At 31.7% G+C, this 16,240-nt stretch overlaps 1 protein-coding gene across 8 annotated transcripts in view; it reads right to left on the bottom strand.

Moving 5' to 3' along the window:
- The window catches only part of Birc6 (baculoviral IAP repeat containing 6), a 212,639-nt gene that overhangs the window by 81,210 nt on the left and 115,189 nt on the right, over positions 1-16,240 (bottom strand). For 7 of the 8 annotated variants that reach the window (XR_013088669.1, XM_076833780.1, XM_076833781.1 and 4 more), the window contains 8 exons: positions 15,482-15,615; positions 13,500-13,627; positions 6,408-6,970; positions 5,550-5,725; positions 4,484-4,580; positions 4,142-4,336; positions 3,113-3,313; positions 845-1,124 (listed from right to left, as the gene is read on the bottom strand). Coding sequence is in view for 7 of the 8 variants with exons in the window: in XM_076833780.1 (XP_076689895.1) it covers positions 845-1,124; positions 3,113-3,313; positions 4,142-4,336; positions 4,484-4,580; positions 5,550-5,725; positions 6,408-6,970; positions 13,500-13,627; positions 15,482-15,615 (1,774 nt within the window). In the remaining variant the exon portion in view is untranslated. The remainder of the gene's footprint in view (positions 1-844; positions 1,125-3,112; positions 3,314-4,141; positions 4,337-4,483; positions 4,581-5,549; positions 5,726-6,407; positions 6,971-13,499; positions 13,628-15,481; positions 15,616-16,240) is intronic. The other variant, XM_076833785.1, reaches the window with a different exon arrangement.

The following is a 16,240-nucleotide window of genomic DNA, read 5'->3' as shown; positions in this document are numbered from 1 at the left end:
GCTCATCTAGCATGCGTGAAGCACTGGGTTGATTCTCAGCACCACATAAAAATAAAATAAATATATTTAAAAAATCAATAAAGAATTAAACACACAGAAAGTTGCCCTATAAGTATTTAAGTGCTCATACCACCAGGAGTTAAAAGCTTGCTTTAAAACAAACAAACAAAAACAGCCACTGACTCAGTTTTTATCTTTTTTTTTTCTTTCTAAATAGCAACTGATTAAGATCATAGAGTTGGAAAACTTGAAAATAGAAAAATACTGAATTTTCTATTAGGCAAAATTTTCAATAAAACTTCACTATAAAATTTTTAACCATTAAAATTTATCAAAATGTTTATTACAGGACGTATTTATGTCCTAATATGTTTTATTCAGACATAATACTTTTAATAACAGGCTTTTAGGAATTATCATTCAAGATTAGTTCCCTCTTTCTAAGTCAGTTTGCATGATTCAAGTATTCAGATATACTCCTACTTAAAAGCATGTGGGCATGTGGGAATCCCTATACAGACCATGACTCCCTCCCGCCACCCCCCCCCCAAAAAAAACCCCACATATACATACACAAACCCTGAAAGCTACAAACATATATGTCACACTGTGGGTCAACTCAAAAGATTAAACACACAAAAATCTCAATTTCAATCAATCTCAGGATTCTCCTTCCACAAAATTGTTGACTCTATCTCACCTAATAAAAAATTAAGATATTATATAGATATTATATGGACAACCTATGGAACAAAAAACTTCCTAAAACCTTTAAAAAACAAACAAACAAACAAACAAAAAAACCAGACCATGAGATGAATAATTTCAGGGAAAAAAAACATACCTTGTTTTAGATACCTGATCTTCAGATGGAAGAAAGGGATTATTAACTGTTGCTGAAGAAGTGGTACCAAACGCGGTGAGGCCCAATAATTTAATTTGTGAAAGGCCTAATGTGCTGGCATCTCTTGGACGATGTAGTCTAAGGCAGACAGCAGAAGCTACCTCAGCTTTTACAAGCTGAATTTTTATGTAGGTGAGACCACTGGTAACAACAGGAGTGGACAAAGGTAGCATATTTACCCCATCTGCACTTACTTCAACAGACACTGAGGATGGGCAGGCTATAAGAAGAGAAAATTGAACAACCACAAACAGAAAAGTGAACTAGATTTCAAAATCTAATAAAAATCCAAGTAAAAGAGCAGCTTTCAGTTACATTCACTATAAACTTAATAAAAAATTCATACACCAAATCATACTTTCTCAGTGAATTTCATCATAATTAGTTTTGGAGCTATTTCGCAATATTAAATATTTGATCCTCAACATAATAGAAAGATCATATTCAAATGTTTATAATATTCACCTAAAAAAAGAAAAACACAGTAACTTAAGATGTGCAATCCAAACAACCAAAAAGGCATTTACTTTATCATTTCTACTTTATTCAAAATTGCCATGAACAGGGCTGGGGTGTAGCATGATAGTTGAGTGCTTGCTTAATATGCAGGAACCCCAATGAGGTAACAAATGGCAGCTACCACAGGAAAACTGTTTCTCCCTACCACAGCACAGAAGTCCATATATTAAATTCATCTCGACTTTTTACCACATGCACATCAGATAGAGCACTAATCTCTAGGATATATAAATGGGGTTTTAATTTTAATTTCAATGGTAAAATTAGGACTAAATTTTACTGCATGCCAATAATATATCAGAATTACACAGGGAATTAGAGAATTCATACCAATTTCTAAAATTGAACTTCAAAACCATTTGAAGAAAGTATTTATACAGGAGACACAGTGAAAAAAAAAATTAGGTAATTCAATTCCCCACAAGAACAAATGATACACCTTATATTGAAGTCCATATTTGATTTGAAAGTCTTTGTTATCTCTACTGAAGTACACATACGTCCAATGTCTGCTCCAATCCAAAAGTAAAACCAAACTGTTTCGTTAAGCACACTCATAAAACATTTGCATTTTCATACCAGAGTTCCCCTTTATATTATGTTTCTTCTCTGCATTAGCCTTTTTCTCTTCTAATTTATATTAACTATATCTGTTTGTATCTAGTAGTATGAACTCAATTACTAATTGGATATAATAGTCTAAATGTTCAAATCAGAAGAAAAAAGTTTTTTCTTCCAAATATGCCTGAAATCTGCAAATTTCCCATAGGTCTCAATCAGTTATTGGGTGATACTTGATAGTAATGACGATCAATATATGAATATTGAAGAGTCCAATAAAGATTAAATTATACTAAAACAATCAAAGTCCATAAAAAGCAAAATAGTATTTTACATTCTTTATGAATACTTATAGTTTCTGCTTGACTTAATCTAATCTTATTTTCTAAAACTTATTTACCCTACAAAGCTATAAAATACAATCAAGAAATACTCATCAAATAAATAATACAATATTACAAAAGGCTATGTCATAATAAATATGAAATATAAATTTTGAAATCACACTCAAATATTGAAAATACTACTCTAAAAATGTCACAAAATTCTTTGTAGAGGTAATTATCTTCCAGTAGAGGTAGGATAAGGCATGCAAATAAATCTAAGTGAATTTTACATTTCAGGGTTAGTAAGGAGGACCAACGTAGACAAACTAAGACTGCTAACAAACATTACTCACAAACAAAATGAGTAAACAAACTCATTTTGACATAAAATATTAATAATAAATTGGGAGAAAAGAAAGGTTGAATAACATATAACTGGACTATATTTCTCTGGACTTCATCAAACACTATTTGTTTGAGGATAACAACCCTATCATTTCATTTAATGGGAAATAACTTGAAAGTAGTGTTGATTATTCCACCAAAATCTGCTCCAAAATTATAATCTGGTAATCATACTTAAGCCCTTAAATTTGATAAATATTTTTCTTTTGTCGGAGCTGGGGTTGTAGCTCAGCAGTAGAGCGCTTGCCTCACACATGTGATGCACTGGGTTTGATCCTCACCACCAGACAAAAATAAACAAAATAAAGGTAAAAAACAAAAAACAAAAAAACATTTTTCTTATTTCAAGTGTTTCTAAATTATAATTTGTCATAATGCTTTATAAGCCATTACTTACTTGCAAGAGATGCAAGATGAGGTTGGATGTGTATCTCTTTCAGCAGCACTGCTGCAGGAAGGTGAATGGTAAGGTCACACCATGCCTCCTCAGGCAGAAAGATGTAGGACCAAGCAGCAGAGCGAGCTCTTCGATGGGGTGGTGTCGCCTGCAAAAGCACTTCAGCTGGTTGGGCAGTAGGACTGCTAGATGTGATTGTACCTACAGAAGACATTTTAAATAAATAAGAATTTGCCCCCCCCGACATATGCAATAAAGCATTAAGAACAAAAAACAAAACAAAAAAAGAAATAAAATCAAAAATCAATAAATGGGATGGATTCAAACTAAAAAGCTTCTTCTCAACAAAAGAAACAATCAGTGAGGTGAATAAAGAGCCTACAATTTGGAAACGACTTTTTACCACATGCACATCAGATAGAGCACTAATCTCTAGGATATATAAAGAGCTCAAAAATCTTAACACCAAAAAAAAAAAAAAAACACAACAACAACAAAGAACCCAATCAATAAATGGGCCAAGGACCTGAACAGGTCAAATAAATATCATATTTATAATGACATAGCCTTTTATAATATTGTATTACTTATTTGATGAATATTTCTTGATTGTATTTTATAGCTTTGTAGGGTAAATAAGTTTTAGAAAATAAGATTAGATTAAGTTAAGCAGAAACTAGAAGTATTCATAAAGGATGTAAAATACTTTGCTTTTTATGGACTTCGATTGTTTTAGTATAATTTAATCTTTATTGGACTCTTCAATATTCATATACTGATGGACATCATTACCCAGAGTACATGTATGAAGACATGAATGGAGTGATTCTACTTTGTGTACAACCAGAGATAAAAAATTGTGCTCTATATGTGTGATATGAATTATATTGCATTCTGCTGTCATATATAACACATTTTGTAAAAAAGAAACTATTCAAATGACAATAATAGTTAGTTTAATAACTAATTTTCCTTTATATCAGTGAATATATGAAATAAATTCATAATAACATGCAATCATTTTCCTACCCAGGGGTGCAAAGTTATGGATCCCTTCCGCATTGTCAGGTTCAGAAGCTAGTATTCTCGTTTTCAAAGTACTGTCAACAGCTTTATTTGGACCAGAATCAAGAAATTTCATAATTGTTGATACCATACTTCTTGCAGTGTTCACAATAGCCCTTGTACTTGTAACCATGTTGTTGCAAATGAGTTGAACACCACCTAAGTTAACAAAGAATACTGAATGAAAATTATCTTAAAACAGATGCTTTGACATCAAGAGTCAACAATCACAGAAGACTACAAAAGTGAAAACAGAGTGTACTATCAAAATGGTTACACTTAAACACTTTTGAAATTTTATCTTACCCATATCGTGGAATGCTTTCAAGGCATCACTAGTATCCAATACTCTCAAAATAAACCACAATAATGGTTCAGATAACTGGCAAGTAGCAAGAGAGCCCTAAAAAATAAATATGTATATTATAATTTTATACCTTCCTATGAACCAAGAAAACTACACTTCTAAGTCCATATAATATTCCTTTATAATTTCTATAAACTGACAATCTTAAATACACTACATACAAATTATCTGCCAAAGCACATAAAAAAAGTATCTGAATCAGAAAGACAACTATCTCTTCTCTGTACTCAAGAGTAATTTGTAAGCAACTACCTTCATTTACAATTATAATTTCATCCTTTAGTGTGCATTCATTGTTTTCCAGTAGACACTAATTTCCTTAAAAAAAAATTGCATCTACTCAATTCCTTTGCATTTCCAATTGAATTATAATTATACATTCAAAAACATTTTAAGAAAATGACAATTATACACCGATATATACAAAAACTCCCTAAGAAATGTGTTGAAATCTACATTTGAAAAATAATAAATGGACAAAACAGTTTAAAAGAAAAAAAACCAAACTGGTTCCTATAATTTCATTTTTAACAGAAAATAAAGAAAAGCATATATTCTAACGTATTTTCTTTTTGAAGTTATCCTAATTTTTCTTTACTGAAAAGAAAAAACTAAATATACAACATAAATTTGAAAAACAGTCATATTAAATTTTCTTACATATCATTTATAAAGAACATCCTATTCAACTATGTTGTTTTTAAGGAAAAGGAAAGAACCACTTCCTGGGCCCATAGAAAGAAATCTGAAGTTTAAGAACATGCTAAATGTTGTATTTATATATCACTGTAGTCCTTGGAAAATATCACCTTGAGAAACTACTCCCCAACTTCTATTAATAAGCCTATAATCCTCACCTATTGACACATTTTTTTAATATATGATATGAATACTAATATGTTTCTATTAAAATACATATATATGAATGTAGGTAGGTAACTATTTCTCTATTTATAATATCAAATATTACATGAAATACTGTAACTGTTGGTGAATTGAACTTACTTGTCTGCCCATATACCCACAGGCCATGTAGGTTAAAATTGGCTGTAACATCATGTGGACTGTAGAAGCTTTTTTACTTAGTGTTGTCAGTATGGTAAATAATCCATCCCCAACTGATATGGCATCTAACCCACCATGAAAGTTCTCATGTTTGGTGAGATGTAATCCACTTGCCCCTAGTTTAAATAGAAGATTACATATATTTTTTTAAAGTATATCCTTAAAAGCCAGTACTAATCAAAAGTAAATTTTTCCAAAACCACTGAAGATGATAGGAACAGTTAAACTACACACACATACCCCTAGAGATTACAGTATCTATTCATAAAAGCAAGATTTTTGGATATTTTCTTTCATAAAAAAAATAAAGAGAAAAGTAGATGATATTCTTCAAGAAGAGAGAAAATAAATATTAGTATGCAACTATGCATCATAACATCTAATCAAAAAGAAGATACAGTGACAAAGAAAGCAATATAAACAAGCCAAAATAAGTAAAATTTTAACAAAATGATGCAATATAACTATTCTTCCTATTGAAGCTAAAACAATAAGATATAAACTTTAAATCACAGGAACTTGAATTTTAAATAAAATTTTATATTTCATTTTCAAAGAAAATGTACATAAATACATTTTTTACTGGTCTCCAATACAAAATTTGATAACAAATTCTTTAAGTTGAAAACATTAGAGACAGTTAGTTGTACCTTACAGAACCTAATTTAAGTGAAGCCATTCCACATGTTTTCACTAATAAAAATCAGTCATCAGAATCTTACAATAAAGTAGTTTTACATTATAAAGTAAAACTGATGTACCAGAAACAATTATAAAATTAATATTCTCAATACGTACCAATTATCATTGCCATGGCACTGCTATTACACAAGCCTAGAGCAGACAGAATCTGACTCATAATCTGTTGGTTAGCTAAGACTAAGTCAGCAACATATGCAGGAGATCCAGGCATACTGGTACTGCTTCCATTGACATCTTTGCCTCCTGAGACTTTTTCTTCATCTGATACACTATCTGTTGTATTGGTGGTCACAGATACTCTCGCGCTGTATTCCCTATTGCTTGAAAGAGGCAGCTGTACTAAAATGTTAACAAGTTTTAACAAATCAAACATGAGTTGATCTCTTGTCATTTCACCACAAACAGCTTTTGCATCACCTGGGCGAATGAGGTTGGCAAAAAGTCCCCCAAAGCATGCTCGAGCACCCACAGAGCTATCTGATCCACTTCTTGACATTACTTTGTCTGAGCAAGTGATATAGTGATGCACCAAGAAGGTGACAGATTCTATCACAGCAGAAATAGTACTAACTGAAACAACTTCAAAATTCTGCTCCAGAGTGAATTCTAAGAGCTTCACTTGAGCATCGAGAGGTCCTTGTCCTGTCTGAAAGGCACCCCTAGAGAAAGAAAGAAAGAGTGTTAAAAATAAAATCATTTTAAATAGTTTAGATAGAAGTAACTACTTCAATACAACAAAGTTACAAAAAACTTTCTTTGATAGTTTCCATCTCACTTTTGTTCTTGCCTCCAGTTTACACAAAACCAAAATGACTTCCCTTCTAAATAGAAAACTTAATGATATGTAATTAAAGCTGCAGACTATGATATTTTAATATCTCAGGGCAATCTTAATAATGGAATGAGCTCTCATTATATCCTCAAATGTTCTTATTATGAATATTGATTTTGATTCTCAAAAATTAAGTGTCAATCAAAACATTTTTATGTACTAAAACAGTAAAACTCAAGTTCTGCTTATGCCCAAATAAAAAATGCTATAAAAAGTATCACTCCCAATCTAACAATAAAAAATGTCAAATTAGGGCTGGGGCTGGGGCTCAGCGACAGAGTGCTTGCCTAGCATGCATGAGGCACTGAGTTTGATCCTCAGCACCACTTACAAAGAAACAAAGGCATTCTTATTCATGTACAACTACAAAATAAATAAATAATAATAATAAAAATAAAAAAGGCAAATGAACTACAGTCGTAAGTTTTCTTAAACTCAGAGAGCTGAAGTCACAGAGAAACCAAAATGCTGAAATCCATGAAAACAAATGCGCTACCCAAGAGAATGGAACAAAAGCACTGGGTTTCCTGTAGAAGAATGTAATAAAAAGAGATGCTGGTGATGTACAAATGAGTAAGAAATTCAGCTATAATGTTTAACAAATTGCTAAAGGATGAATGTATCCTAGGGAGATATCATAGTCCATATCCACTCACAAGCTTCCTCTGTGACCCCACATCCCAGTATTTGGCTGCTCCTGAGGTCTATCTTTCAAAATAAACCAGAAAGAAATCAGAACTATACTATTTTAAATTCTGAAATTATACAGAGTAAGTTAATAATACTTAAAATAAGATTAATAAAATGAAGACATACATAATAGAGCTAGGGCAATTAGCATTTTTAAAAATTTTAGTAATAACTAATAAAAATAGTGGAAATCAAACTATCAAAAAATTTTCCAAAAGTTAGCAGAAAAAAATATATTAAAAGAAACAGGTCAATTAAATAGAAAATTATCAAAAAGACTAATCTTAATCCAGTATATCAATAATTACTTTAAAAGAAAGTAGTCTAAGCCTATTACATTAGTAAAGAAGAAACATATCAGAACAATAACTTAAGCTAAATCCGAAGGTCGAATTAAACATGCTTTACAGAAAGTGAAAAGAAGGAAATAATAATGACAGAAATTAATTAAAACTTGACTTTAAGAAAAAACAAAAACAAAAAAAGAAAGAAAGAAAGAAAAAGAAACAACACCAGTATAACTATCATCTGGTTCTTTGAAAGTACGAGTACTACTGATAAACTTCTAGTTAGAATAATACCCTCACACCTAAAAGATAAAAATTACCAATCCTGGAAATAAAGAAATCTCACTAAAGACCTTATAACCATAAGGAGAATATGGAAATATGACAAATAATCAATTCAACAATGTAAATGAAGGAAAGTAAATTATTTCCTTCAGTATACAGACTACCATAGCTTACTCAAAGAAAAAAAAAGAAAGAAAGAAAGAAGAAAGCTGGGAATATAGCTTAGAGGTAGACTGCCTGTCTAGCATGAGTGAGACCCTGGTTTCCATTCCCAGAACTGAAAGTGGCAGGTACCCCTGAATAATCCTACATCTATAAAATAACATCAAATTTTGATATAAAGCCAACTCCAGGCCCAGAATATCTCAATAGTGATTTTTACTACCAAATATTTAAGTAATAATACACATTTTACACAACCTTTTTCAGATAATTAAAAAGAGAACATTCATTTTATAAGTCCAACATTACCTATATACAAAAACCAGACTTTATATGGAAAAAATACAAATATCCCTCAAAAACACAAGATTCCATAATCTTCAACAAAATATTTACTAATTAAGTTCAGCATCACAGAAAAAAGGATTAACATGTCACAAAAACTGGATATATCCTGGGAAAACACAAATTAATTGTCACTTAAAAAAATCTTTTTAATTAAAATAACAAGCTAGGAACAGTGGTGTACACCTGTAGTTCCAACTACTCAGGAGGCTGATGTGAAATCTCTTGAGCCCAGGAGTTTTAGCCCATCGTGAGCAATATGTACTCCACCTAGAAAAAACTAATATGTGAACAGACTAAAGAATAAACAACATATGATCATTTCACTACAAGCAAAATAGGTATCTGACAAAATCCTTGAGACATTCATGATTTAAAAAAAAAAAAGGCCTTAGCAAATTAGAAAGAAGTAAGAATCTCTTCAACTTGTTACAGGCATCTACAAAATAATCTACAACTAGTAGCATATCTAATTCTAAAGACTGAGGGAGAAAAGAAAAAAGAACAATTTGTACAATGTCTATTCAATACTGTACCTAGGAAGAAAAAAGAGGGGGGAAAAAAAAGACTGTCTATATTCTTTGACAGTATAGCTATGTACAAAAAAAAAAAAAGCTATAACTGTTCCCAAATAGATATATACACATACATAGACGTATATATACACACACAGGATATCACTCAAAATCCAGTAGGATTCTTGGGGTTATTTTGAAAATCAACAAGCTAATTCTAGAATTTATATAAAAAGGCAAAAAGAGACCAGTGTTGCAAGTTCAAAGCCAAGTACTTAACAAGGTCATAAGCAATTTAGTAAGATCCACTCTAAATTAAAGGGTGGAGAGACTGAGGACGAAGATGGGCTCAGTCATTAACCACCCTTGGGTTCAATCCCTGGTAAAACCCACCCGCAAAAAAAAAAAAAAAAAAAGACCAAAAGATCTAAAATACCTGAAGTAATAAAGTCGGAGAAGTCACATTACCAGATATTTTTAAATGCCAGAAAGGTAAAAGAACAGACAGAAACACCAATTCTGTATCATAAAGTCACAAATAGACCAAAATAATCAATAATCAATTATTTCTGGGAAAAAAAATCAGGAAATACAAATGAAAAACAAGATATTATTTTAATCAATGAGATATCTACAGGCAAAATATCTTAAGCTCCTGAGCAAACTCTAAAACAAATGTAAAACATAAAAACTAAAATTTCAAGAAGAAACAGAAGGATAATTTGTGTAATCTTCAGTGAAGAAAGGATTTTTTTCTGGCAAGAATAATATTACAAGAAAGAAAAAAAAGAAATGCATTTGACATAAAGCATGTCCTACATTCAAAGTACTACCTAAGTATTAAAGGAGAATTCCTTAAAAATGGAAGAAGAAGAAAAAAAAAAGGAAGAAAAAGTTGACAACTTCATCAAAACAAAGACTTCTCTAATTTTTGAAATACACTGTTAAGAAAATGGAAATTAGATTCCACAGAGCAATAGAAAATATCTGCAAAACATTCACTTGATAAAATTGAATGTTATCCTTTTTGGTGGTTCCAGGGATCAAACCCAAGGCCTCCTGCATGATGTGTGCTAAGCTATAGCCCCAGACCTGAATAACTCCTTTACAGTAAGAATGAATATTTCAATATTGAATTAATCTAATTAAGGAACTGTTGGCTAATTTAACAGGATACAAGAGACTTTCTGTAAAACACACAAACAAACATAGGAATCTCCTTGGCCACACTATTCTGGATCATGTTAAAGAAATTATTTCAGGGAAATTTATGAGGTACATGCAGTGTAAAAATTGTGGAGGGCTGGGGATGTGGCTCGAGTGGTGGTGCGCTTGCCTGGCATGCCTGCGGCCCGGGTTCGATCCTCAGCATCACATACAAACAAAGATGTTGTGTCCACCGATAACTAAAAAATAAATATTAAAATTCTCTCTCCCTCTCTCTTTTAAAAAAAAAAAAAGTTGTGGAAAGTAGTTGGGGCATACAGATCTCAAAATACCTCCACTTAAAAAAAAAAAAAATTGGATATAACTAGTGTTAACTGTAAATAACTGTTAATGTTCTGAAGTTTCATAAGAAAACCTTTAATGTTATACAACCCCTGTGAATAGAACTATGCTAAAGTCTACACCTAATAACAAGGTTTAGTGGTCCCATTGCGATAAAAATTTAATAGTATAGTTAACAGAAAAACGAAATAATAATGACTGATCATTACTTGTTCACTAATTTTATTTATATCATCCAAAATCTCACAAATTCCTCCCAATAAAATACGCATAGTGTTTTCATGTTAATGTTTTCAAATTTATGTATCTAAATCATTACAGTCCCCTATATGTTTCTGTATATGCTTTATATACTCCAAATAAGTTGAATTACAATAATATTGTTTTTGAAAAGTTATAAAAGGGGCTGGAGTAGCAGCTCAGTGGTAGAGAACTTGCCTAGCACACTGGGTTGATCCTTAGCACCACATAGAAAATGAATGAACAGCTGGGCGCAGTGGTGCACACCTATAATCCCAGCAGCTTGGAAGGCTGAGACAGGAGGATTATGAGTTCAAAGCCAGCCTCAGCAACAGTGAGCACCTCAGTGAGACCCTATTTCTAATAAAAAACACAAAATTGGGCTGGGGATGTGGCTTGGTGGTTGAGTGCCCCAGAGTTCAATCCCTAGTACCCTTCCTCCCAAAAATGAATAAATAAAATAGAAGTATTGTATCCATCTACAACTAAACAAATTTTTCAAAACAAAGTTATAAAAGGAAAGAAAACCACTGTGTCAGAAATTTCACTGTTTTTTAAAAAACAGGTTATTACAAATTGTTCATTTTTATGTTAAATTTTAACATTAATGTTTAAAGGTTCACGTAATACACAAATGTTTTTAAACACTTTGAAAATTACGTGTATGTATATATGGACACGGACACACACACACACGTTTACATGCACTTGTACTTAAGAATAAAGTTAAATGACACATCTTCACCTTTTCCTGCTTGTTTTACGTTACTGGGGATCAAATCCAAGGCCTCACACACAATAGGCAAGTGCTATACCATTGAGCTACATCCATAGCCTTTTTTTTTTTTTTAATTTTTTTAGTTGCAGATGGACATAATATCTTTATTTTGTTTATTTATATGTGGTGCTGAGGATCAAATCCAGGGCCTCACACATACTAGGCAACCTTCTACCACTGAGCCATAACCCCAGCCCCCCTAGCCCTTTTAAAATTTCATTTTGATACAGGATCTCACTAAGTTGCCCATGCTGACCTTAATTTTGCATTCCTCCTGCCTCAGCATCCCAAGTAGGTGGGATTACAGGGATGCACCATCATATCCACCTTGACTTCTTCATGACACAAAAATGGTAATTAATTTTAAAAAAACTCAAATATGCCGGATGTTTTTTCATGTATTTTTTTGTAACTGGAAATAAGATAATACTGTTTATAGCCTATTAAAAGATTTTTTTGAGAAAATAATGTTGGATTTTATGGAATGTTTTATATAATGATGGAAAAGATTTTATTAGTGTCACATATGCTCTTGAAGCATTCATACATTATCAGAACAAACCCATCACTGTTGCAATTTTTCCATCTAAATATTTAATTTTTAGTTTTTTTTAGGTGAACACAATATCTTTATTTTGTTTCTATGTGGTGCTGAGAATCGAACCCAGTGCCTCACGCATGCTAGGCTCACACACTACCATTTGAGCCACATCCCCAGCCCAATTTATCCATCTAAAACATTGCCTGATTATGTGTTTTTCTGAAATATTTATTTTTTAGATGTAGTTGGACACAATACTTTCATTTATATATATAAATAATTTTATTAAGATTTTAATAAAATTATTTATATAAATAAATAAAGATGCTGAAGTACGAACCCAGGGCCTCGCATGGGCTAGGTGGAGCTCTAACTCTGAGCCACAACCCCAGCCCCCTGCCTGATTATGTTAATAAATATTTAGTATTTCTATATGAGATTATTAATGAACAATATTTTCTTTTGTAAGCTATCCTCTCCAGGTTTTCTTATGATATATAAATTCAATGGTAGCTTTATTTCTGTTTTCCAGAATAATTTCAAATAGTCGCAAAATAAATTTTACCTATAAGATTTATAATGACTGGGCTGGGTTTGTAGTTCATTGGTAGAGTGCTTGCATATGTGAGGAACTGGGTTCAATCCTCAGCACCACGTAAAAATAAGTAAATAAACTAAAGGTATTGTGTCCATCTACAACTAAAAAAAAAAAATTTAAAAAAATTTATGACTAATCTATGTAACCATTAAAAGCAGGCAAATTTTCAGGCACTAAATACTCCTTCCTTATTAGACAGCTGAGGGATTTAAAAGGGCCTTAATGAAACAAAATGGAAGTGAATCTGGAAACATACCAAAGAACTCCCCCCGACACACACTCCTAAATACCTACTGTTCTGCCAATTCATTCTCAGATAAATTCCTAACAAACATTAAAGTAAAGTATATCTGGAAGATTACAGGTGACTTCTGTATTGAGACAACAAGAGTACATTGAAATTTACCTTTCTGTTGAAAGTATATGAATCAGCTTGAGCAAAAATTCACTGAATATCTGAGGACATGTTGAAGATAGATGCACTTGTAATCGGGTAAGAAATTCTTGCATAGCTTGTGTAGCTGTTGGACCAACCTGAAGAGAAATGCATTTCCACTAAAAACAGCTCACTATTATTATTTATAGAAGCAGTCACTATAATGGCATAGGATATAAAGTCAAAAGTTGCACTGTTATAATTTCCATATAAGAAAGAACAAAAATATTAACAGTGGCAGAGGAAACTGACATTTTAGGTCTTAGTTTATTTATTATAAATGGCAAATTATAGTAATGATTAACAAAAGCCTTTTCTTTTCTTTTCCACTGAACCACAACCCCAGGCCTTTTTCATATTTTACTTAGTGACAGGGTCTCACTGAGTTGCTTAGGGCTGTGCTTTGAACTCAAAATCCTCCCACCTCAGCTGAGCAGCTGGCATTAATAGATTTTTTCATCGTGGTTTATATATAACAACTAATTAGGTTTGAAGAATAAATCATAAAACTCTGAAATTTTAGAAAAATAAAATGCAATATCATCCTGCAAACTAAATTAAATCAATTTAATTATTAATAATGGACCAAGAAATTCTACTCTTAACAAACTTCCTACATAAAACCAAGATATAAGATATCATCATAAAGAAAGCTTATTCTTAATAATTTACTCTGCCTTATTGGGTGAGGACAGGCACCCTGGTACCTAGCCCTACTACTAACAAGCTATATAATTTGGGGCAGTATAGCAGATGTACGTTTTTTCACATTTAATATAATGAAATTGGAATTAGTGATCTCAAATTAATTCATCTTTACACATAGTTATCTCTCAGGAACATGTCTGTCCCTACCAAAATTCTGTCCCAATCAGTTTCTTCCCTCCTTTTTACTTGACTCTTTACTATGACCATAAAATTAAATTTTCAATGTCAAAATATTCACTGAAAGTATCCACCAAAATTTAAAGTTGATGAAGGCAGAGACTCTGTCTTGGTAAATACCTTCATCACTAATATTGAGAACAGTACCTAGGCCTAGTACAGAGAAACCTATTGAACACTTATTGAACAAATGAAATAACAGAAGGACTGAGACTATTATGGACTATGCAACAAAATTAGAACTTGTTTAATGGCAGATAAGAATTTTTAAAAGAATCAAAAATAATGAATTGAAAGAAACCTTGGAAAACCTCCATTAAAAATATTTATGAATACTAAAGATATTTTATACAAGATATTTAAACTAGAAGCAGTATAATACAAGAAGAAATTCAGTTGATAATTAAACACAAAATGTTGAATTCTAAGCAATATTTTGTTGTTTTTTTGCTATCCAAATACAATAAATAATATAAAATGTCTGCGCTATTAATCTTTGGGGGGGGGGTTTTGGGGGTGTTACCAGGAAGCGAACCCAGGGAGACTTAACCACTGAGCCACAACCCAGGCACTTTTCAATATTTTATTTAGACACCAGATCTCACTGAGTTGCTTAGCACCTCCCTAAGTTACTGAGGCTGGCTGTGAACTCATAATCCTCCTGCCTCAGCCTCACAGGGTGCTGAGTTTACAAGAAAACTTACTGACCAACTCTGACTATCAATCCTAAAAGCAGAACTCACAAAAAATGAATTCTTTAATCTTCATTCAAAAATTTTAAGTGTTTTCTTGGCTTTGTAATTACATTAAATTATAAACCTAAATTATACAAAATCAATGCCAAACACATACTCTACATTAAAAAAAAAATTCAATGTTCTTTGATAACAACCTACCAACTGTTGTCCAGTTTCTATATAGCTACTTTATAAATAATACAAAATTATTTATTACACTAACATACAAGGGCTATTACTTAATTTTTTAATGATGAAAATTTTATAGTTTTACTTCAAAAATATTATTTATTGAATAGTCTGGGCACATCACTAATTAAGTTTTATTACCTGTGGACTATGTTGATTTGTTCCGTGTGGACTGGTACCAGAAAGAAATTTCACTAATACATGAATGAGGTTTGGATCTGAAACCAACAAATGAGCAGTACTCTCCTGAGTTCCAATCCCACTGCTGGAACCAGCTATTAAAAAATAATAATAATAATTAATCTTAATAAACTGACTACAAAACAACAATTTCCAATATATATATAAACATCTTTTAGTTCAAAGAAAACTTACATATTGCTAGTAATTACAAGTTTATTAAAAGAGTTCCAACCTATACACACTATTGATAGACCTGGATTTCATTCTTTATTTTCATCTATCACATTATCTCCTCCCTCATTCTTCTGACTATGAATACAGTCAAGTGAAAAACAAACAACTAACACCTTACCATTATGTTAGAAGTCTATTTTTAGGAACTATTTTTCCTTAGCTTTTCAGATAAACTATAACTCAGTTTTCTAAGATAAACTGAGGCCAAAACTATTCCTTTTTGCATGTTACATACAACTAACTAATGAATAGGCAACCCACTGATTCTCTTGAGCAGAATACAACATCTTTGTTTATCAGATAGCAATATTTTTATCTCATGTTTGGATAATATATTCTAAACAAGAAAATAGAAGAGCACTTTGATGTTAAACAATGATTCAAATAACAGCTTTATCAAAGTGACAGAACTCTCAATTTAATGAAGTCTTTCTCAAATAGAGATTGAAATCCATCCTCTTATTATAACTTACAGATTGAATA

Source organism: Callospermophilus lateralis, chromosome 14, assembly GCF_048772815.1.
Source record: "Callospermophilus lateralis isolate mCalLat2 chromosome 14, mCalLat2.hap1, whole genome shotgun sequence".
NCBI classification, from domain to species: Eukaryota; Metazoa; Chordata; class Mammalia; order Rodentia; family Sciuridae; genus Callospermophilus; species Callospermophilus lateralis.
Note: the sequence above shows the minus strand (reverse complement) of the source record. Positions and strands in the feature narration are given on the sequence as shown.